We start from the raw sequence: 24202 nt of genomic DNA, 5'->3' as shown, positions 1-24202 counted from the left end.
TGCCAAACAATATCACAAAGTTAGAAGTTAAAGATCTGAAAGTTAACAAACACCTAAGATAAAATAGGAAAAAAAAAAAGAGAGAGAGAGAGAAATTTCCCGAGGACAGAAAGATAAAGGGGCTGGAGAATGAATCCTGTAATTTTTTAAAAGAAAAGAAAGGAAGATAGCATAAATAAAGCAAGATAAAAGGAGGAAGAAGCCATTTTTTAAACTTCATTTCTTGCTTTAACCTAACATATAAAGTAAAACTGGCCAGAAGATTTTACACATATATTATCCCAGAGCCAAACTTGGATAATAAAATGACTTAAAGAACTATCTGGAGCCCTGTTCCTACAGGGGTATCCACACGTTGATATATTCTACCCGGGTATGGAGTGGTGTTGCAAGAAGATCTCTTACAGAAAGAGGCAGAACGGTGATCTTCCAGGAGTAACATAACTTGTCAATCTCCTCAACTTCTCATCAATTTTACAGAGAAATAGTTATAATTACCTCGTATATACAGAACAAACCTTTTTGGAAGGTCCAGATTAAAACATAATTTGAAGATTCATTCTGTATTTTTCAATCACAATCCTACAATTTCCTAGACCAATCCAAGGCTGTTCTATTTCTCACCTAACATAAAACATAGTCAACAACTTACCTTTCCCAAAGTGCTAGGATTTGTATGCCACAACATAAACTGATTCATGTTTTTGTCCATTAATGATCCGTGGATTTCTTTAAATGAAGTCCATGTTAGAGTCCATAGATATCAGTGTTCTGCAAAACTGAAAACCTCAAGAATGTCAATGCACATATCTAAGTTACACTTGGATACTAACTTATTATGAATAATAGTTATAATAGTTACTATTATGAATATAGACATTTAGATATGCAAAATTAGTGGATATGACATTGAACAGCAGAATGAGGTAGCAGAAATATAACTTATTTTTAAGTAAGACATTAACAGAATCTGGAAGATCTCAAAACACTGTTTTGTACCATATTTATATGTATTCTAAAGGTGGCACTATAGTAAGAGCATGTAAAAATGGGAATGATTTGAATACCAACACTTTCCAGAAATTGAGAAAACAAATTTTAAAGGCAGGCAAACTTTTAAAATTTAAGTGATTACAATGATGTATTTACATGCCTACTTTCTGGGTTTTTTCAAACTATCTTTTTAAATTTCTTGGATTTTTCATCTTTAAAGATTTTATTTTTAAGCAATCTCTACAGCCAATGCAGGGCTCGAACCCACAACCCCGAGATCACAAGTCGAATGCTCCACAGAATGAGCCAGCCAGGTGCCCCTTGCATTTTTAAATCTAAAAATGCTTACTAGTTTATTCTTTGTAAAAACAAACAAACAAAGGCACAAATTCGGATTTTCCTACTCCATTATATCCACTCTAAAAAAGATTCTAGAACCTCTTAGGAGCTACTATCTCATTAGATAGCACAAAGCCCATACACAAAATCACTGCATCCAGATAATGATTCATGCCCAGATCCCATTACACAGCCTGATGTGTCTGTCGTTTGCACTTTTTTCCACTTGACAATCAAAACCAATCTGGTTACAGCACCTGTCCTTTAGGTCTATGCCCACTCTTCATCACATTTAAGACACCTAAACAAGTATTTTATAAAGGAGACAATTTAATCTTCAAGGATTCATTCTTTTGGAGGCCTCCAACAAGTCTGTGTAAGGAGTTTATGTTATGTGAACACACCAGGTGAAACCTCTGACTGGATTTTTATAAATTAATATTTTCATCTTTGTTATGAAATCATTCTTATTTACCTCTCAAATGTAAGAAGTACCCCGACATAAGAAAACATGAAGGAAATAGAAAGTCAGTTCATATTGCTGGAAAGAAAGCGCTCAGAACACTAATTAGAAGCTCGGTGCTAAACCGCAGCTTATCATTCCTCCCCATCATTACCTGGAAGTTCTTCCCAGAAAAGTAAAGGAATCTGAAAGATGCTGAATTAATAGCCTTATCCTCTACCCTCACCATCGAAAAGTATGAAGGCAAATTTCTAAATTTCAATAACCTCATAGAACAACAGCAATGCCTGCATCTGTACTCCCTCAGCATCCTCACACATCACTGGTTAGCAGATTAAGTTGAAGTCACTTCTACAGTCAGGTAGGGATCCTGAAGTTCGGGAGAAGTTCTCCTTGCAGCGAGAATCTGGTCCGTACGTTCATATTAAATAATTTATTCCCTCGACAACATCTAAAGAATCCCTAATAGTGAGTAGTGGCAAGGCACTGTCCTGGATTAAGAGATGAAGTACCTGTCCCCCTGTTGGCAGAACAGAAGCGGGGGGCGGGGGGAAGGTCGGAGTAAGTAAGTAATGAACTCTAGGTCGGCTCGTCTCAATGCCCAGGGTCCACTTCTCACCCTAAAGCGCCAAGGCTCAGGAGCCCACGACTCCCGGCCGTGACCGATTCCTGGAAATCCCAACCTGTGTTTCCTCGACGACCTCGGTCCTCACGACCCCGTTCCCAAAGTTCCTCGTACCCCTCGCTCCCCAGGGAATCCCACGCCAAGGAGTCTTTCCTCCAGCCTAATGCGAGACCCACCTCTCCCTGCCCGAGCTACCTGGGCCACCAACAACAACTTTCACCCTTGACCCGGTCCAAGTTGGCCCGACCGTTACCTGCCCGCGATGCAAGGCTCCAGGATGACCACAGACGCTCCGCCCCGCCCCTCGCGACGCCCTCCACCACCAGGTACCGCCTCCAGGGCGTAACTTCCTGTGCATCACTTCCGGCCCGAAATTCCGCTTGGTCCGGTAGTCCCACCCTAGCGTCCGCCTCTTGCTAGTGACGTCACTTCCGGCCTCTTCCTCGGTTTCCCCGGGATGCCGGCGAGCTACAGATCTCTCTCCCGGGTTCTTTTCCCCCCGCTGTTGTCCTTAATGGCTGTGTAGTCCACCTTGGAAGAGTTTTTTGTTTTTTGTTTTTCAAGCTGGTTTGCCAGGTCTGCAGTCACTTGCCTGTGCTCCCTCTGTGTCGAACACAAGGTGGTTGTGATTTTTCCGATTTTTTTTTTTTTTTTCTGGTCAGTGGAGAGCTCCGGAGCACATCTGAGGTGGTGATGTCTAGTCTGGAATGGTGCTGCTTCTCACTTGTAAGGATGTTACCTTGGCAGGTTACTTAGCCTCTCTCTGCCCGTTTTTTTTTTTTTTTTAATTTTTATTTATTTATGATAGTCACAGAGAGAGAAAGAGAGAGAGGCAGAGACATAGGCAGAGGGAGAAGCAGGCTCCATGCACCGGGAGCCTGATGTGGGATTCGATCCCGGGTCTCCAGGATCGCGCCCTGGGCCAAAGGCAGGCGCCAAACCGCTGCGCCACCCAGGGATCCCTCTCTGCCGGTTTCTTTGTGAAACCGATGGTACTAGTGCTCAGAACACAGGGCTGGCGTGGGCGTCACTTGAGATAATGCATGGAAATCCCAGGCGCAATGAGTCGCTCGATTCCAAGCGCTGTCTTCTTTCCTGTTGTAACTGGTAAGTGGTTAGGAAAAGCTGGTACCAGTTTTCCTATGTGTTGTATCCTCAGCTTTCAATCAAGAGATTAATGGTACTTAGTACTTTTCCTCTGAAGGGTGAGCTCCTCCAAAGATGGACTATTGTGCTTGAAGTCCACTTACCTGCTTGGTTATTGTGCTAGCAGGACGAATACCACCCAGGCTCTGCTCTCAAAAACACGGAGATAATAAATGATGGAAGGAAGAAAGCTAACCTAGGAAAACAAAACAAAAAACAGAAGACCAGTGGAACCGAAGGTTCATCCTTACCACAAAAACGTTTATCCTTACAACAAAAACATTTCACAGAATATTAGAAGTGAAAAGAACTTTAGAGAGAACAATGTTAGTTAAGCTCTTGATGATACAAGCAAGTAAGGAAAATTGGATCCAGAGAAGCAACGAACTGAAAGTCACACAATTAGTGTCAGGGCTAGAAGGGGACATGAAGTCTTGAAATGCTCACTACCTCCCGCCATTCCCAAAATCTGCTGCAGAGTGTTAATAAGGTAAAAGCAAATTCACTTTCAAGACCTTCACTGTCAAGTGAAAAGGACTAGGAAAATCCCTGTCCAGGAGAGACCGGAGCAAGGTAACCAACCTAGCAGATGCCACAGGATTTTGATGACTATTTGAATGTTCTGGTCTGGCACTGCTGAGTTCACTTAAAATAGAGTTAGCTCCCTCTCCCCTGGTGAACGTCTTATACTTACCCAGAACTGAGGGGTTAAGTATCACCTCCTGTGAGTGAGCCCTCTCTTCTGTTTTAAATGGCTGGACCAGAATAAGTAACTGCTCCAAGCAGTAACCAAACATAGAAAGATTGAGTGCATTGCAATGCCATGACACAATCTTAGTTAGGCCAATCTATTGCAAGCAATTTCTCTTAAATATTCTTTCAGTCTTTGTTCTAGGACTATGACAAAGCTAGCATAGATATTAGTATTATTATTGAAATACTGGTAATAAGTATGTGTTCCAAATAATCAGGTAATTCCATGAACCCATTGAATAATGTAGTTGGGATAGATACAATTTAAGTCTTCTTCCAACTCTATCATTAAAAAGGATCAATGACATTTTTAATGACTATGAACCATAAAAATTAATCTGCTGAAGTTACAGAGTTAGCTAGTGGCAGTCGGTAGAGAACTGACTAGAATCTAGAATGACTAGGATCTAGGACTGACTAGTTCTGGAATCTCAGCCTCCTAATTCCATTCATTCATTGTTCATTCATTCAGGAGAGTCACTACGCTCGGGCATTGGGTATACAAAGATGAATAAGATAGGGGTGCCTGGGTAGCTCGGTTGGTTGAGCATCTGACTCTTGATTTCTGCTCAGATCATGATCTCAAGCAGGGTCATGAGATTGAGCCCTGCTTCAGGCTCTGTGCACAGTGGGGAGTCTGCTTGAGATCCCCCGTTCCCCCAGACATATGCTCGTGCGCACGCTCTCTCTCTCTCTCTCTCTGAAATAAATAAATAAATAATTTTTAAAAAGATGACTGAGATAATCTGCTTTTGAGGAACTTCCTATTTGGTGAAGGAGACAGAACTTTTAAAAGATTTCATTTTTAACATGGAGATAGAACTTACAATCCCAAGATCAATAGTCTCATGCTCTACTGACTGAGCCGCCAGCTGCGCCATGGAGGCAGAACTTTTAAGGGAAAAATAATTCAGTGTTAATATTATCATAGATCCATCTAGTTCCTCCTTTTAATCAATGTACTTTTCCCCCTTTGACTCCAAAATATCATAACTTGACAAAAATAAATACTAAAAATATTTTCTAATCATATTTAAAATCATTCGAACCACATTTTTAAGAGTCTGAAACAATCAGAATTTACATTAATCTTTATATAGGTCTTAGAATCAGCATTTGGGTTATATGCCTACCTCTGCTGTTAACTAGCCATGTGACATTAGACAAATCACCTCAATTTCCTCTTTAAAGTCCTTTCTGCAGTAAATCTTGTCTTATTCTGTGTAGTAGAAAACAATGCATATTTCCCACTGTAACCACTAGATGACGCACTTTCTTTTCCTTCCTCTCCTTCACCCCCTTCCTTCCTTCCTTTCCTTCTCTTCCATTCTCTCCATACCTCCCTCTTTTTCTTCCCTCCCTCCTCCCTCCTTCTTTTCTCTCCCTCTCCCTCCTTCCTTCTCTCTCTCTCTCTCTCTCTCTCTCTCTTTGCTTTCCTGTTAATTCACCTGACAAAGACATCATTACACCACCTTTGGAACGACCACCAATATGGATAGCCACTGTGCATACTAAGGCTCAAAGATGACAGAACTAAAATGTTTGTTGGATGAGTGAAAGAATGAATGGATTCTAGGATTCTCTCTGGCCCTTTTTATCCCTTACTACTATTACCTTTTCTTCTATTAAAATACTCTTGAAAGCTGTGGTGGTAGAAAGAGGAAGATGAGACAATATATAGGAACTGGGTTGGGAGGAGAATGCAAAAGGCACTACATTGCATCCCAAAGCAAACATCAGTGCACTGTGGTATTTATGGATGAAATCATATAATATCTGAGACTTATTTTAAAATAATATGAGAGGGCAGCCCCAGTGGCCCAGCGGTTTGGCGCCACCTTCAGCCCAGGGTGTGATCCTGGAGACCTGGGATGGAGTCCCGCGTCAGGCTCCCTGCATGGAGCCTGCTTCTCTCCCTCTGCCTGTCTCTGCCTCTCTCTCTCTCTCTCTCATGAATAAATAAATAAAAATCTAAAAATATATGAGGGAGTTCAGATAATAAAGATGGGTCATATATTGATAATGTTGAAGCTGGGTATATTTGGTTTCATTATATTCTTTTTTTTCTTTGTATGCTTGAAAATTTACACCAAGTTAAAAATAAGATAATGAATGCATTGCCCTTTCTCTCTAGTCAAGACTAAGTTCAAACTATCCCATGGAATCTCAATTTGGATACTTTTGACTGATGTGATAGAAACCTTGTCATAGATTGTGTTTTTGAGAAGTAGACACTGATGAAGAGGGGATTTTTATTAGGAATGGACAGGAACAGGATTGGTGAGAGGAAGATGTTGAAATGCTACTCAGGTTGAAGCAATCTTCAGCCAGCTTGGGGGAGAGCTGCAGAGTGAGTGGTACCCATCAGAGAGTACCCAGGGTCGGGTTGAAAGGGCCAGCCCTTTGTACTGGATGCAGCCTGCCTCAGGAAGGGTACGACTTCAAGCGAGGTGGCCCTCTGCAGCTGAGGCGGACCCCAGAAAAGTGAACAGCTGGGGGCTGCCAGCTGGCCATACTCTTTGGAACTGTGCTTCAAGTCCATCCTTGAAGGGGAATCTGGGCAGCACTTCTTTGCATCTTCCACAAAACACAGCAGAACGTGTCTTCAATAATAGGGAATGTATTGACTTCTATAAATGGACTCTTATGGCAGGCATCAAGGTTGGTTGTTCCAGTAACTCAATGATACCATTTAGGACCAACACTTCTTTCCCTCTCCACTCTGCCTTCAGTAGCATCTGCTTCAGCTTATGGCCAGATTCCCTCAAGGTGGCAAAATGGCTGTAGCAATTCATCTCACATCTACACACTGTGCACACTCACAGAGGAGATGGACAGGCATTCGGTAATTCCAGGGCGATTCTCGGGCTGGAAAAGAGAATATATACATTTATTTCTGGGGCACCTGGGTGGCTCAGTCGGTTAAGCAACTGCCTTCGACTCAGGTCATGATCCCGGGGTCCTGGGATTGAGCCCCGTGTTGGGCTCCCTGTTGAGGGAGCCTCTCATTTTCCCTTTGCCTCTCCTTTTCCCTCTGCCCCTCCCCTGTGTTTGTGTGCTCTCTCTCTCTCAAATAAATAAAACCTTTTGAAAACATATACATTCATTTCTGGACTAGATACTCTACAATTCTTATCTTTTCAACTTTAGTAGAGGGCTATAAAAAAAGAACAAACTTTGCCATTTACAACAATGTGGTTGGAGCTAGAGAATATAATACTAAGTAGAACAAGTCAGATAGAAAAAGACAAATACATGACTTGACTTGTATGTGAAAGTTAAGAAACAAACAAACAGAACAAACTGGTGGTTGCCAGAGGGGAGGCATGGAGGGAGGCAGGGGAAATAGATAAAAGAGATTAGGAGTACACTTGTGTTGAGCACTGAGTAATGTACAGAAATGTTGAATCATTATGTTGTACACCTGAGGTTAACGTAACACTGTATGCTAATTATAGTTCAATCAAAGAAAAATTGTTTTTTTTTAAAGATTTTATTTACTTATTCATGAGACACACACAGAGAGAGACACACACACAGGCAGAGGGAGAAGCAGGCTCCATGCAGGGAGCCCGACGTGGGACTCGATCCCGGGATTCCAGGATCACACCCTGGGCCAAAGGCAGGCGCTAAACTGCTGAGCCACCCAGGGATCCCCAAAGAAAAATTGTTTTTAAAAGTTAGAGTTAACCATATGACCCAGCAATTCTACTCCTAGGTATATGCCAAAGAGAATTAAAATCATAGTTTATGCAAAAATTTGCACATAAAATGTTCATAGCAGCATTACAATAGCCAAAGAATAGAAGGGCACCTTGGTGGCTCAGTTGGTTAGGTGTCTGCCCTCAGCTCAGGTCATGATCTGGGGTCCCGGGATTGAGCCCCGTGTTGGGCTCCCTGCTCAGCAGGGAGTCTGCTATCTCTGTCTGAGCCTTCTCCTGCTTGTGCCCTCAAATAAAAAGAATAAAATGTTTTTAAAAATAGCCAAAAAGTAGAAACAACCCAAATATCCATAAATTGATGACTACATAAAATATGGTATATACATAAATGAACTATTATTCAGCCATTAAAAAAATTATTATGTGATAAATACTATAACATGGATGAATCTTAAAAACACACTAACACAGGCTCCAGAGCCAGACACTGTGGGTTAAAACTTCAGCTTAACCCGACGCAAGTTAGCTGAGGCCAGTTAGCCCTCTGTGCCTCTTCCATAAAATGGTGATAAACAATGATGCCTTATCCATGTGCTGCATGGAGGACTAAGCGTGTTAATACATGCAAATCATTTAGGACAAAGCATGGCACATGGGAAAAATGAAATGTTAGTTTTTATTTTATTTTGTATTATTGTGTTTATTATCATAAGTGTACTTAGCTGGAGAAACCACTTCAATCACAATATGGTGTTAGAATTGAATACAATATTCTACAGAATATCCAAATTGGGTGGGGGGAGAAAAGAAATGGCTCACCTGCATATTTCAAAGGAGAAAACTTGCACAATTTTAAGTGTTAAACCTTTTCTTGTGAAACATCAAAAGCCCATTTTTCAAAATGTTGTCCTTTATTACCTTGGCAGGCATCCTGTCAACCTAAAGGACTTTGTCCCCTTCCTCTAAAAAATAAAGTCAGAGGCTGCATCTTTTCTGTTTATTTTAACTTCTAAAATGTCTGGTAACCTTTGGGTAGGTGTAGCCGGTAATGTCTAAATTTTTCTTCTCATGGTGATTCATATGGGAAAAGCTAGCTTGTATAATTATTTAAGTATAAACATTTCTCTGCCCTAGACAGTTTTGCTTACTGTTAGAAAAAAAAAAAAAATCAGGGATACCTGGGTGGTTTGGTTGGTTGAGTGTCCAACTCTTGATCTCAGCTCAGGTCCTGATCTTCAGGTTGTGAGTTCAAGTTCTACGTTGGGCTCTACACTGGGCATGGACTCTACTTTTAAAAAAAAAATCAAATGTGAGCTAACCTAAACTATGAATTATGATTCAGAAGAATGGAAGTCATTGCCATTTCTGTAGCTTCAAATACCATGATTGCCTTGTTTCCTGTGATGTTCAAGCTGATTTTCTTGCTCTGCCCCTTAAAGGGGCATCTACTGCAGTGACTGCATGGGGCTGTTATGGGTTGAATTGTGTCCCTCAAAAAGATGTGAAGTCCTAACCAGCAAGACCTGTGAATGTGACCTGATTTGGAAATAGGGTCTTTGCAAATGATCAAATTAAGATAGGGTCATTCAGTGACCTTATAAAAAGGGGAAATTTGCACTAAGACGTTCACCCACACAGGGAGAACACCATATGAAAACCGCAGTCATGCTACCATAAAGCCAGAAGCTAGGAGAGGCCTGGAACCAATCCTTCCCTAAAACAAAAACATCATGCTAACTGAAAGAAACCAGGCACAAAGGCCACATATTGTGGGGTTCCAATTATGTGAAATATGTGGAATAGGCAAATCTGCTTAATGGGCACAGGGTTTATTTTGGGGTGATTAAAATGTCCTGGAATTTGAGAGTGGTGATTGTGTACATCTTGTGACTATAATAAAAACCACTGAATTGTGCAATTTAAAAGGATAAATTGTGTAGTGTGAGTTATATTTCAATTAAAAATTCATTATCCTTTAAAAAAAGATCATATCACTTGAAATTTAAAAGGGAAAAATTTTTTCTGGATGGGGGAAGGGAGCAAACACGAGTTAAGGAAACATGAATATGATGTGATTGATGACAGGTGATAAGCAGTGCTCACTGAAAAGCTGAGACATGGTCTTTATATATGCTCAATAATACATCATTGCTCTCTGACATTTCAATCAGTGAAGATAATTGAACTGACTGAGTCATTTTTCTGCCACAGTTGGAACTTCTCTAGGAACCCTGATAGATTATCTTCATCGTGAAGATATTGAATATCATGTGTGTATTTGTGTGTGTTATATCTCCAAAGTTCAACACTTGAGCAAGTGACTTGAAATTATGGAAATTGTCATCATTAATATTATTGGTACAGTGAAGAAATTATTTATATCGTATCTCTTATTTCAAGTACTTATGTGAGCAGCTTTCTCCTCAAATGTCGGCCAACTTCAATGGGGAAGAGCATACTCACTGCCCACTTCTTCACTGTATTAGTTAGGACAGGTTAAAATTCTTTAACAAACAAGGATACCTGGGTGGCTCAGTGGTTGAGTGTCTACCTTTGGCTCAGGTCCCAGGAGCAAGGTCCTGGGAGCAAGGTCCATATCGAGCTCTCCACAGGCAGCCTGCTTTTCCCTCTGCCTGTGTCTCTGCCTCTCTCTGTGTCTCTCATGAATAAATAAATATTAAATCTTTAAAAAATAAAAAACAATTATTTGACAAACAGACCCACATTTCTTTCTTTCTCTTGTAAAAGTCCATGTTGGTTCTAGTCAGCAGGCATATCTCTCCCATAAGATCATTTGGTAAGTCAGGCTTTTTTTTTTTTTTTTTGGTAAGTCAGGCTTCTATCCGTGGCTCTATCCTTCTCTGAGGCCTTGTGCCCATTTATATCCCACAGTGAAAGGGGAAAGAATGTGAAAGAAAACATGTTACAGATTTTATCACTCCAGCTGGAAGGTAATATTTTTCATTTGTTCCAGAAAAATCTGAGAAGTCAACTCTGATGGCTTCATGCCACTGTTGAATGAAGTTTCACAACACAAGTTTAGATAGTCATCTCCATTCTTACTGTGAGAACATATTTGCATGATCTAGCACACAAAAGTTCTATATTTACATTCCTTTATTTGTCTTATAGGTTTTAAAACCTCTTCTAGGTGTTCTAGGTGTGCCTGCCTGGCTCAGTTGGTAGAGCATGCAACACTTGATCTCAGGGTCATGAGTTCAAGACCCACACTGGGCATAGAGTTTACTTAAAAACACACATGCACAAAACTTCTTCTGGTGAAATGATCTATTTTCAAAAGTTGCAACACAACAACCATAAAGTGACATCATTAAGCAGAGCATTAATATACAAATGACGTAAGAGTGCAATAGCCAAGAGAAAAGACATCCTGTTAAGTAGCGCTTATTGAGACAAATTAAATGAGAAGACAACTTAAGAATAAACAATTCATCACAACGATCAAGAGACTATCAAACAGTCAAGTGGTCAGTGGCAGCATGGTGGCACTTGCTAGAGTGGCTTGCAACATTTCCATAAATTTGGTCCATAAGGAGACTGAATAGATTTTTAACAAAATTTTTTAAAAGATTTTATTTATTTAGGGCAGCCCCGGTGGCGCAGTGGTTTGGTGCCACCTGCAGCCCAGGGTGTGATCCTGGAGACCCGGGATCGAATCCCACGTCGGGCTCCCTGCATGGAGCCTGCTTCTCCCTATGCGTCTCTGCCCCTCTCTCTCTCTCTCTCTCTCTCTCTCTCAATAAATAAATAAAATCTTAAAAAAAAAGATTTTATTTATTTAGTCATGAGAGATACAGAGAGGGAGAGACATAGGCAGAGGGAGAAGCAGGCTCCCTGCAGAGAGCCCAATGTGGGACTCAATCCTGAGACTCCGGGATCACACCCTGAGCCAAAGGCAGATGCTCAACTGCTGAGCCACCCAGGTGTCCTGAGACTGAATAGCTTTACAGTTTATTATTTACACAGATGGCAAAAGAAAGATCAGCAGGGTATCAGCTTCCTGTATTCTTTGTCCCACAGGATGACACCAAACGGAAGAGGCCTGATGACAGGTCACAGGAACTGTGGGTCATTCTGTTATTGAGGAAAAGAGCAGAGTGGGCACTTGGAGGAAATAGAGTAAAGGCCCTCTTAAATTTGCCCATGGGTGTCTCACTTGCTTACCTCAGTCCCTGCCCTGTTGAAGAGCCAACTCTAAACTACTGTCAAACAGTTCTATAGATTTACATAGAAGTTTGCAGCTTGTACCAGGGAGAAAGTTCTGCATTCAACGAAAACTAGGGAAATAGATGAGACACGTCCTATGGCTAACACCTCCAAGATAAAGGTGAGACCCTGCCTCAAAACAGCTCCACAGGGCGCCTGGGTGGCTCAATCAGTTAGTTGAGAATCTGCCTTCAGCTTGGATCGTGATCTCAGGGTACTGGGATCCAGCCCTACATTGTGCCCCATATTGGGCTCCCTGCTCAGCAGGGAGCCTGCTTCTCCCTCTCTCTCTGCCCCTCCCCCCTCCTCCCTGCTTGTGCTCTCTGCTCTCTCTATGCACTCTCTCTCAAAATCTTAAAACAAAACTCCACACCATGTTCATCTCCCCTTGATCCAGGAAGAATTTCAGCCCATTCAGAACTGTTAAGTCTTGCCTACGTAGCCTTTGTGGAGACTTTTGACATTGTTAGGAGGCCTCTGTGGAGTTGTCCCCCTAGAAACCAGTATCTGAAATAAGATGAAACTGAATGTATCGCTTCCTATAATTTCCAGTTTCTCCCAAGCAGAACAGGCTGTTAGTCTTACATCAAGTTTTTGAGGAGGTGGAGTTCAGGGGTTGGCAAATTTTCAGAGGTACCAGAGATTGATATCACCTGTAGAAGCTGGGTTTTCCCAAATGTTGGCACTCGGGGGTGTGCACTGGATTGTGGTTGGTCATTAGGAATGAGGGCTGTCCTTGTTAGATTGGCTGTCAGTTTATGGATTGGACACGTTCAGACTGCTGCATGTTCCCAGGGCTTCAAGGCAATTCTACTTTCCTAGAACTTGGAACCTGTTATTTCCAAGAGGTCAAAAAAAATGTGAAAATAGTTCCTAGTCATTGCTAAGATTTGTGAAACATCAGCGAACAAAATCATTCCATCATTCTGTCTTGTTTTCCTCTGAAACTTACGGACTTCCTTCTGACCACTTGTGGACTGTGGAGACCACCAGAGGTCTATGGCATCCAGAAAAACATTGTTTCTGGGGTGTACTTTTGGAGAGAAGGGGCTGGGCGTGGTTTATCTTTAGTCTCCTGCCTAGGCCTAGCACATAGTGGTGTTGTGCCCAAAATTGCGAATCCGAGAAACCACCAAGGAGCCAACACTGATGCAAACATGCGAGGGTTTATTTACAAGCTCGAGCTTGGGTCCAAGTATACTCTGCAGAGCAGAGCAGAGGCTTGGACCCCGAAGTGGGTTACAGCTGAGTTTTTTATGGGCTGGTCTAGGGGATTTTCAGAAGGGGTGGAGGAATTTTTTTTTTCCTATATGGGGGAAAGGGTGGGGGAGTTTCTCAAGATATGATATGGGATTCCTGCTGAGGGCAATTCTGAGCTCTGTTGTCTCCCATATGGGATTTCCTGCCGAGGACATTCTGCAGTTTTTCCTGTAAAGTTCAGGTCTTATTCCCAGGGGCCTAAGATGGCTGTACTTGTGCTAATGCTAAACTTGAGGTGGAATGGCCTTAATTTTTCTCGGCCTCCACATTGGGGGCTCAATTCATGGATGAATAAAGTATTAGAAATCACAATCCTTAGAAATGACAGAAGAAGAAAAGAGAGGGTTTTTTTTTTCTATATGTCTATTTTTCTATCTATATATGAGATGCTGGATGTTAACTAAACTTATTGCAGCAATCATTTCCCGATCTATGTGAGTCAAATCATTATGCTGTATAACTTTGACTTATATAATGATGTATGTCATTATATATATAACATATATAATGAGATATATCTCAACAAAATTTATACATGTATACAACATATATATAATGAGATATGATTATATCTCAACAAAATTGGGGGAAATCTTTTTAAAAAGAAAAAAGAAGGTTAGGGCAGACAAGACACCCATATATTTCACCAGGCTGCGCCGTTATAGTTAAGACATGAAACTACTGTTATGTTAAGTGGTTGGCACCACACCGACTTGGGTTTAATTCATCATGTGTGTAATGTTCCAAGCGTGTGTCAGGTCACCTTAATTGTCATGACTCCAGGTATCTATCCCTGTTAAGAAGGATCATAAAGCTGAAAACCGAGGACAGCTCCACCGACTTAGTGAAGCCAGGAGGCTCCCGGGAGGGCAGCCGCCCTGGGCCAGGGGTTGCCACCTTGGACTTGCTGCCAGGCGCACCACTGCCCGCGGGCCTCTCTGATCTGCGCGGTGACGGGAGCCCAGGCCGAGGAAGAGATCACGAGCGTCTGCGGAGCGCGGGGCTGGGGTCCCGGAGGAGGGGGGGCGGTGCCGGGTGTCCGCGGGCGGGCGCGGGGGCGGGCGCGGGGGCGGGGGCGGGGGCGGCGCCGGGCTCGCATTGGCCCAGCGGGCGCCCCTCCTCGGGCCGGCGGGCGGGCAGCGGGGGCCGCGGGGGAGGCGGCATCGCCCGCCCAGCGCCGGAGGCGCCTGCGACCTCCGCGCCCGGGAGCCATGGCCGAGTACACGCGGCTGCGCAACTGCCTGGCGCTGATCCGCCTCCGAAACCCGCCGGTCAACGCCATCAGGTAACGGCTCGGGCGCCCCCAGCCCGGCCCGGCCCGGCGGGCAGCCCTCCCGGCGGGGCTCGACTCCGCGGCGGGTGTAGACGCCGGAAGCCACGGGCACGGATGGAACCGCGGCGCCTGCCAGGCTTCGAGCTTGGGTCAGCTCGGTTAGCGTTCGCGGCGAACTCCGATCCGTGTTTCGCTGGTGTGGAAAGGCAGCTGAGGCTCAGAGGCAGGAGAGCGGGGACGTGGGGCAGCTGGGCTCGAACCCGGGCCGTCGGCGCCGGCTGCGTGCTCCACCCGTGGGCTGGCGGGCAGCGCTGACTTCTCGGGCGCGCTCGACTCCAAAGGCACAGAGCCAGCGGGACCTTGATCCCTCCTCACTTCCCAGACTCGAGTCCGGGCCACCCTAATGTGTGGCCGAATGATCTAGAAATTCCCACTTGTAAATAAGTAAATGCCCCTCATTAATGCCCAGGCAGTGAGGACAGGCGAATTGCGGCATGGTGCAGAAATGCAAAGTTCTTCTCCTGGTCTGTTCTAGACTCGGAGGCGTTGGTGCTTCAGTGGAGGATACGTTGGTTTGGAGAAGCCCACTAAGTAGCATTTCCTGAAAAACGACTGTGCAGTTTATCTTCTTTTATTTCACCGTGGAGCACCTTCCTTGTTAAACCGCACACGGATTTGTTCCGTGCACTTACAGCAGTGCTTTCCAGACTGGTTGTTTTTCCGGTTTCAATTTTTTTTTTTTTTTAAGATTTATTTATTTATTCATGAGAGACACACACACACGGAGAGAGAGGCAGAGACACAGGCAGAGGGAGAAGCAGGCCCCATGCAGGGAGCCCAACGCGGGACTCAATCCTGGGTCTCCAGGATCAGGCCCTGGGCCAAAGGCACGTGCTCAACCGCTGAGCCACCCAGGCGTCCCTAATTTTAAAAATGTTTAATTATATAGGTTTGGTTCTTGGCATGTCTTTGTAAAAAGGATAGTGATCATCAGCCTAGGAAAGAGCCACCCATCCCCAGAGAGTAGGATTAGCAGAAATTATAATTTACGAGAAATATATAAAACAGGGAAGAAAGACCTTTGATCAACATTTTTATCACATACCGCTGGAGCAAAAAAGAGACAGCAATGAGGAGACCTGCTAATTTTTATCTTAGTGTCATCAGATTTGATTTTATCGTGAGTATTAATATAACAATTCATATTTTTAATATAAGCTATTGCACTTAATAATACCAAAAAAGTGCAAGAATAAAATCTCACAAGGATATGTCCACTTTCTTGCCAGTCTCAGAAAAAGAAAGCAAAATATCCATTGTTTTGGTTTTGATGAAGAAAAACATCATTACATATCCCTTTGGGACTTGTCTGTATTTTAGTTAGAGATACTAGATACTAGGACTCTGCCTCAGCCTCTGCTCATAACCAGAAACCATGCCCGACATTAACTTGGTAAAAAGGCTTCACAGTCTAATACCCATAACTAGAAATATTTTCTCATAGGAATTTTAAGCATTTCTCATATCTACTCCGCCCCACCCCCCATGCAACAGAAATGTTTGTATCTACCTCATATCATAACATTGTGGTGAAGTCTACCTCCACTAGAGATCATAAACTGGCATTGCACAGATGTTAGCTACCATCATGGCAAACCCATGCAGCAGGCCCTGCTGCCACCTGGGGTTTATTTCAGCTTCATCGAGTTTTCTCTACTTGGGAATGCTTTCCCATTCTTTCTTCTATCTTCTTCTCAAGTCATATAAATACATTTTTAAAGATTGCAGGGTTTTTTTTAAGATTTTATTTTTAAAAAAGATTTTATTTATTTATTCATGAGAGACACACACACACAGAGAGAGAGAGAGAGGCAGAGACACAGGTAGAGGGAGAAGCAGGCTCCATGCAGGGAGCCCAACATGGGACTCGATCCCGGGTCTCCAGGATCACACCCTGGGCTGAAGGTGGCACTAAACTGCTGAGCCACTGGGGCTGCCCAAAGATTGCGTTTTTTATAATCTCTGCACCCAATATGAGTTTTGAACTTACGATCACAAGGTCAAGAGTCACCTGCTTTACTGACTGAGCCAGCCAGGCACCATTCTGAAGTTATACTTACCTCATACGTATCCCTCCATGTTCATCAAAATTAACAGGTTGCCTATTTTTTTCTTTCCTTTCTTAAGATTTTATTTTTTTGTAAAGATTTTATTTATTTATCCATGAGAAACACACACACACACACAGAGAGAGAGAGAGGCAGAGACGCAGGCAGAGGGAGAAGCAGGCTCCATGCAGGGAGCCCGACATGGGACTGGATCCCAGGTCTCCAGGATCAGGCCCTGGGCCAAAGGCGACACTAAACTGCTGGGCCACTGGCGCTGCCCTTAAGATTTTTTTTTTTAAGATTTTATTTATTTATTCACGATAGACATAGAGAGAGAGAGAGGCAGAGACACAGGCAGAAAGAAGGAGAAGCAGGCCCCCTGCAGGGAGCCCGAGGGGAACTCAATCCTGGGACTCCAGGATTGCGCCCTGGGCCGAAGGTAGGCACTAAACCACTGAGCCACCCAGGGATCCCCTGCCCTTAAGATTTTATTTTTAAATAATCTCCACCCACAATGTGGAGTTTCAGCTCCACAAGAGTTGCATGTTCCACTGACTGAGCCAGCCAGGCACCCTCCTATCATTTTTTTCTTTAGACTTTTCTTTCCTTCCTCTTTCCTTCTTCCCTTTTTCCTTTCCTACTTCTACATAGGAAATTATCTTCCTAGCACAGTGATTCTTATTTGAATTTTTTTTCTTTTGACCCAGACAAATAGTTTAAATCCTTTGGTAGTTCTGCAGCCAAGTTTCCTTACATTCGGATGAATGCCAACCTCTTTGTTAAGGGTAGGACATGTCTGATTACTAGGCCTGTCTCTCAGAACAATGGCTTTCATGTTTTGTTTTGTTTTGTTTTTTACTGTAATCCACACAGTAAGAAATCCTATGTCTTACATAGCAACCTGATACATACACAAATACATAACTGAAAACAAAGTTTTGTAAAACAAAATTTATCCTCATGGGGCGCCTGGATGGCTCAGTCTGTTAAGCATCCAACTCTTGATTTCAGCCCACGTCTTGATCTGGGGGGGACAGGTCGTGACTTCAAGCCCTGCACTGGGCTCTGCACTGGGTGTGAAGTTTACTAAAAACAAAGAAAAAACAAAAAAGATGAAAAACAAAAAAGACCCAAACCCTTATCCTTATGTAGTTTGTCATATTCTATTTTTCTCTTCTCTTCTACTTCTTTGACTTAAAAAAATGCTGATCACAAACTGCAAACATGATTTGATGACCTTTGGTTTTAAAGAAAAACTATCACAAGAAACACCACTTAAAATCAGAGCAGCTAAAGAGCTTTGGTTGGCACCCATGAAAACGTTACCTTTACTCTAGACTTGATTTCTCCATACATGGACAATATTAAGAGGAGAAAATAATTTTACCGCTGCAACCTTATTGTTGCTACAAGGCTGGTCCCTTTATTCAGCTTGGGTCTAGTAAAGCTGTATTTACAGCTATTTTCATTTCTCTTTGTTTTTTGCAAAGGTAGCAAGACCATAAGAAATAAAAGAGTTCGGTTGAAATGGGAGAAGCCAGCCTCTTGTCCTCAATGGCACTGATTTTGGCACTACTTTTGCAGCCATCATTTACTCAGAGGAAATATTTGCCTTTTGGACTTTGAAGTATTCTGGTTGGGTCCAAATCCCATTAACAGATCTGGTTTCTTCCTTTTCCTTTTTTAATTTGTTTAAATATTTATTTATTTATTTATTTATTTATTTATTTATTTATTTATTTATTTTAGAGAGAGCAAGCAAGCACAAGGGGAGGGCCTGAGGAAGAGTATCTCTAGCAAACTCCCCACTGATCACGGAGCCAACTGGGAGGGGGGGTTCCAGGTAGGGCTGGATGTATAGGGGAGTACTGTTGGGATAGGAGTCTCAGTCCCATGACCCTGAGATCATGACCTGAGCCAAGATAAAGGGTTGGTGCTTAACAACTAGCCACCCAGCTGCTCCTCACAGATTTGGTTTCTAAGTAACCACTCAAAGCCAAGAGATTTTGTTTGATTTCATCTAGGTTAAATGGTGAAAAGTAACTAGTTGGGAGGGAGTTAATATATACACAAGTATCTCCTTTATTGCCTGAGGTTTTAACTCCTAGTTGTTGATCCAAACAATCTGGCTTTTCCCAAAGTTTGTTTTTTGTTTTAAAAATTTTTTTTCACCCTATACACTAAAACATTTTACCCAGAATGCTTAGAATTCCAATGCAAAACTGATTGGACTCTGGTTCTATCATTTTTCTTTGCTTAAATTCCTCTTCACATTTCCTAGGTTCTCCTCCATCATGATCCGTTGACACTTATTGATCCTTTAGTTCTTGGCAAATTCTCTTCTCTTGATCTTTGTGACTTTGGGCTCCCTTGGTACTGAATCACTCTGCTGAGCCTACCCACTTCTTCAACGAGGGTGTACCCAGAGGATTTACTCTCAGCTCTCTTTTCCTTTGACAGACTCATTCAATCTTGACTGTCTTCTGTAGATGACTCCTTCATCAACTGTAATGTAGCCGTCTATTACATGCCTTTTCTTTTCCAGACCTTGCCTTTGCCTCCTAAAATAGCATTAGGTTTGGTTGTCAGAGACAGAAAACTCAAAAGAGTAGTGGATGAAACAAGAAAAGGCTGGCTTCTTTCACAGCAGGGTCTTAGAATGGTATGACTGCTCCACAATCATCAGGGACCCCGTCTGTATATCTCTTGCTCTGCTATACTCAATACGCGGCTTCCACCTCTTGGTCCACGATGGCTGCTCGTGATCCAGCCATCACATCCCCATTCCTGCCAGAAAAGGAAAAGAGAGAAGCATACCTAATCCTTTAAGGATGCTTGCCAAAGTTGCTGCCATCCTTTTGGCCAGAACTTAATGCCTTATGCTGGTTTTACTGCATAGCAGGCTGAAAAAATGCAGCCTTTACTTTGGGCAGTCACGTATCTAGCTAAAAACTAGATGCTTAATCCTTGGAAGAAAGTGGGGAGGATGGAATATTTGGGGTAATTTGAAGCCCCTGACACATCTCTTAGGTTGTTTCTTGTAGAGTGTTTCAGTTTTCCTCTATTTTGCCAATGACAAATCCAAAGTAAGTTCTTCTTTTTGTGAATGTCCACATCACTTTCTTTGTACTTTTATTACAGCACTCATCTTACTGTGACATTTTGTTGTTTCCTAGGATGTTATGTACTTTTACTGTACATAGAAGATGTACAGTAGTATTTTAAAATTGATGAATGTTGCTTCTGAGTGGCCACAGTTACAGCAAAGTCCAGGAAGATACGGCTTTTTAAAAGTTTATTCATTTACTTAGTTCTGTGCTTCACAGTTGACATTTATATTATCAGTTGATCAAATTAGTGAAAACTGAATAATAAGTAACTAGAGTTTTTATCCATTGTGTGTATGTTTCATTTTTAGAAGAGGAAAAAGCTCTGAGATGGTAGAAATTAAATTCTAATGCCTCATGTAATTTTTTTTCCTTTTAGTACGGCTGTACTCCGTGGAATAAAAGACGGATTGCAGAAAGCTACCACAGACCGTACAGTAAAAGCTATTGTGCTTTGCGGAGCAGATGGCAAATTCTCTGCAGGTAACCAGTCTCTAACCGTCTCCCACTGCCTCTGGAAACCAGTTACAGACTGAGACCGACACTGCATGAGCTGTCCTATGGGTAATGCCTTAGGGTGGGTAAAGGATATGGAAGAAGTGAGTGGGAGTGAGAAATATTCTTGAGAGACAAGAGTAACAAAGAGACCCAGAGAAGACTCTGACCTTACTCTGTTTTATATTTTTATATTGGATTGGGTCTTTGGAGGATGTTTAAGTGCATTAGAATACACTAACGAACACTAGCAGGTATGTATCAACAGTTGCATATGCCTCCACCCTATGTGAGTTTAGGCAAATCCCTGTAATCTCCTGAAGCTCAATTTCTATACTTAGAAAGTAGATAGTAGGGTCACCTGGGTGGCTTAGTCAGTTAAGCATCTGCCTTTGGCTCAGGTCATGATCTCAGGGTCCTGGGATCGAGCCCCATGTCAGGCTCCTTGCTCAGTGAGGAATCTGCTTCTCCCTCTGTCTCTGCTCCTTCGTCCTGTGTGCACTCTCTGTCTCTGCTCTCTCTCTGAAATAAGAATATAAAATCTTGAAAAAAAAAAACCCCAGAAAATAGTAACATCTATCTTAACAGGTTTTTTTAAAATTTTTATTTATTTATTTATGATAGTCACAGAGAGAGAGAGGCAGATTTTTTATTTCTTTTTTTTTTTAATATTTTATTTATTTATTCATGAAAGAAAACAGAGAGAGAGAGAGGCAGAGACACAGGCAGAGGGAGAAGCATGCTCCATGCACCGGGAGCCCGATGTGGGATTCGATCCCGGGTCTCCAGGATCGCGCCCTGGGCCAAAGGCAGGTGCTAAACCGCAGCGCCACCCAGGGATCCCCCTATCTTAACAGGTTTTTGTGAGATTTCCATGATATATCTCTGAAAGTCCCTAGTACAGTGCCTACATCAGAAGATGGACAATAAATGTTATTTTTTATTTCACACTGAGACTTGAAATGGAGTTCATTTTTCTTCTGATGGTCATGCATCTCAGTGACCATGGCAATCTTTATTGGGTTATTCCACGGAGATGCAAAAATATTGAAAACATATGGCAAAAGAATCTGACATGGTGATCAGTGGTATTCATGACAACTTTTCTTCTTTTCCCAATTGAATATATTATGCCCTTTGACAAACATCACATGGATATGAGGACCAATGTATCTTACTGTAGCCAAGGGAATTAAATGTATGTTAATTGAAACCTGAGAAGAAATAGATACTGGAATCATGACAATAAAGAAATGTAAAAATGTTAATCACTATAGTAATTGCCATTTATCTTGCCTACTATGTGCCAGAACTGTGTAGGTTATTTATTTATTAATAATGAAAATAGTAGGGCAGCCTGGGTGGCTCAGCGGTTTAGTGCCTGCCTTCCGCCCAGGGCGTGATCCTGGAGACCCGGGATCGAGTCCCATATTGGGACTTCCATATGCATGGAGCCTGCTTCTCCCTCTGCCTGTGTCTCTGCCTCTCTCTCTCTCTCTGTTCTCTTTCATGAATAAATAAATAAAATATTAAAAAAAGGAAATCAAAAATCTTTAAAAAATAATGAAAATAGTAATGTTTTTATACTTACTGTATTTAATCCTCAGTGAGTCCTACCATCTCCATTTACAGATGAGAAGGATGAGCCTGAGAGAGATTTTAAAAATGTGGCAAATGTTAACTGGTTATTAAATGACTTACTTGTTGTTTGGAACTGGAGGTCAGGAGCCCAAGGGAATGACTTTGCAGCATGGAGAGAGGGATCCCAATTATGGAGAATTTGGTATTTTTTTGGAAAGAAAAGAGGTTTGAAAGAAAGAATATAGTTAGAATTCGGAAACAGAAAAAATGATTCTCCTAGAAAACCATTAGGAGTTGTTAGACTTAATAGATTTATATAGAACAATGCACCCAACAATTGAAAAATATATATTCTCAAATCTGCAACATTTACAAATACGACCAGATGCTGGACCACAAAAACTTGTCTCAATAAATTTAGAATATGCCCTCTGACAACACTGCAATTGAACTAGAAATCAGTAACAAAAATATAACTAGAAATATTCCTAATATTTTTAGAAATTAAATTCATTCTTTTATGATCTCTCAACCAAAGTAGAAATCATGATATAATTTAGAAAATATTTTTAACTAAATGATAGTGAAAATGCAACATATGTAACCTGAGGGATACCAGCTAGAACAAAACTCAGCAGGAGATTTTTAACCTTAAAGATATTTATCAGAAAAGATAACAGACTGAAGTGAAACAAGCTAAATATCTGTACTAAGAAACTAACAAAACAAGCAATGAAATGGACCCAATGAGGTAGAAGGAAAGGAATAAGGAGGAGGAAAAATTGATAAGATAGAAACAAATGATTCAAGATTATGTCAAAAGTTAGTTCTTTGCAAGACTAGTAAAACTGACAAAACTTTTGAGAGCTTGATCAAGGAGAAAAAGGGAAGGCACAATGTATATAAGGAATGGTGAACAGGACAACACTGCAGATGCTATAGCTGTTAAAAAAGATAATGAAAATATTATGGCTCACCAATATGACTCAAGAGGAAATAGAAAGCCATTAAAGAAATTGAATCAGTAATCCAAAGTCTCATAAAGTAAATTCCAGCCCCAGATGACTATTGGTAGGTTCTAACTAATAAGTCAAGGAAAATATTATTTTAATTTTACAGAAATGTTTTAGGGAATAAAAAAAGAGGGGACATATGTTTGTTTCCTGGGGCTGCCGTAACTAGTGACTTAAGCAAGGTCACTTAAAACAACTGAAATTTGTTCTCTCATAGTTTTGGAGAGTAGAAGTTCAAAATCAAGATATCTGCAAGGCCATTCTTACTCCAGAGGCTCTATGGAAGAATCTTTCCTTGCCTGGTGTTCCTTGGCTTGTTGCTCTATCACTCCTATCTCTCTCTGCCTCTCTTCCGATGGCTTTCTCCCCTGTGTCTAGATTTCCCTAAGCTTATATAGACACACTCTAATCCAGTATGACTTCATTATTACTTAATTATATCTGCAAAGGCCCTATTTCCAAATAAAGTAAGTTTTATCAGTTCAATCCAGTACACTTTACAATTCATTTTGTGAGGCCAGCATAACTATGATACCAACACCTGTCAAAGCCAGTATGAAAAAGCAAAATTTGCGAATGCAATTTGCAATGAAAAGAAAAGCAAAATAAAAAGGCCAGTTTCATTCATAAACCTAGATATAAGAATCTTAATATATTATAAAATTGAATCTAACACTGTATAAAAAGTGGAAGACATCACTTTTTTTCCCCATAACTACTAGATTGGTTGAACATTATAAGATTAATGTATTTCATTCAATTAAAAGAGAAAAATCATATGATATTTTCAAGAAATGCAGAGAAAACATTTGATAACATTTGACATGCATGAAAATTAAAAATTCCTAGTAAACTAGGTATAGTAAGAAAATGTCTTCATCCGTTTTGGAAAACCTTCAGCAAACATCAAATAAAATGGTAAATCAAAAGTTTTCCTTATGAGAAAGGAGCAAGATGAGGCTAGCTGCTATCACCATTTCTGTTTGACCTTGTGTTCCAGGCCCTGGCCAGCCCAGTAAGGCCAGAAAAACAAATCAAAGTATACTGATTGGAAAGGAAGAAATGAAACTTCATTATCCAGAAGATATGACAGTGTTTGTAGAAAAATCAAAATAATCTATTAGAAAATTATTAGAATTGATAAGAGAATTTAGTAT

General features: G+C 41.6%; 2 protein-coding genes across 10 annotated transcripts in view; one reads left to right on the top strand and one right to left on the bottom strand.

Moving 5' to 3' along the window:
- The window catches only part of MAP3K13 (mitogen-activated protein kinase kinase kinase 13), a 430364-nt gene extending 425664 nt beyond the window's left edge, over window positions 1-4700 (bottom strand). For 2 of the 9 annotated variants that reach the window (XR_003138700.3, XR_007408200.1), the window contains exons 1-3: window positions 4261-4439; window positions 2674-3762; window positions 653-779 (exon numbers count right to left, since the gene is read on the bottom strand). The gene's annotated coding sequence lies outside the window, so the exon portion shown is untranslated. Of the gene's footprint in view, window positions 1-652; window positions 780-2061; window positions 2397-2673; window positions 3763-4260 lie in introns of those variants that run through there. The other 7 variants (XM_049105739.1, XM_025451171.3, XR_003138701.3 and 4 more) reach the window with 6 other exon arrangements.
- A 9891-nt stretch (window positions 4701-14591) lies between these two features.
- The window catches only part of EHHADH (enoyl-CoA hydratase and 3-hydroxyacyl CoA dehydrogenase), a 48488-nt gene continuing 38877 nt past the window's right edge, over window positions 14592-24202 (top strand). Inside the window, exons 1-2 of the mRNA XM_025451178.3 lie at window positions 14592-14753; window positions 20336-20439. Coding sequence (XP_025306963.1) covers window positions 14680-14753; window positions 20336-20439 — 178 coding nt within the window. The 5' untranslated portion in view covers window positions 14592-14679. The remainder of the gene's footprint in view (window positions 14754-20335; window positions 20440-24202) is intronic.

This window comes from Canis lupus, chromosome 34 (assembly GCF_003254725.2).
Source record: "Canis lupus dingo isolate Sandy chromosome 34, ASM325472v2, whole genome shotgun sequence".
NCBI lineage: Eukaryota > Metazoa > Chordata > Mammalia > Carnivora > Canidae > Canis > Canis lupus.
This window is presented reverse-complemented; position numbering and strand designations above follow the sequence as displayed.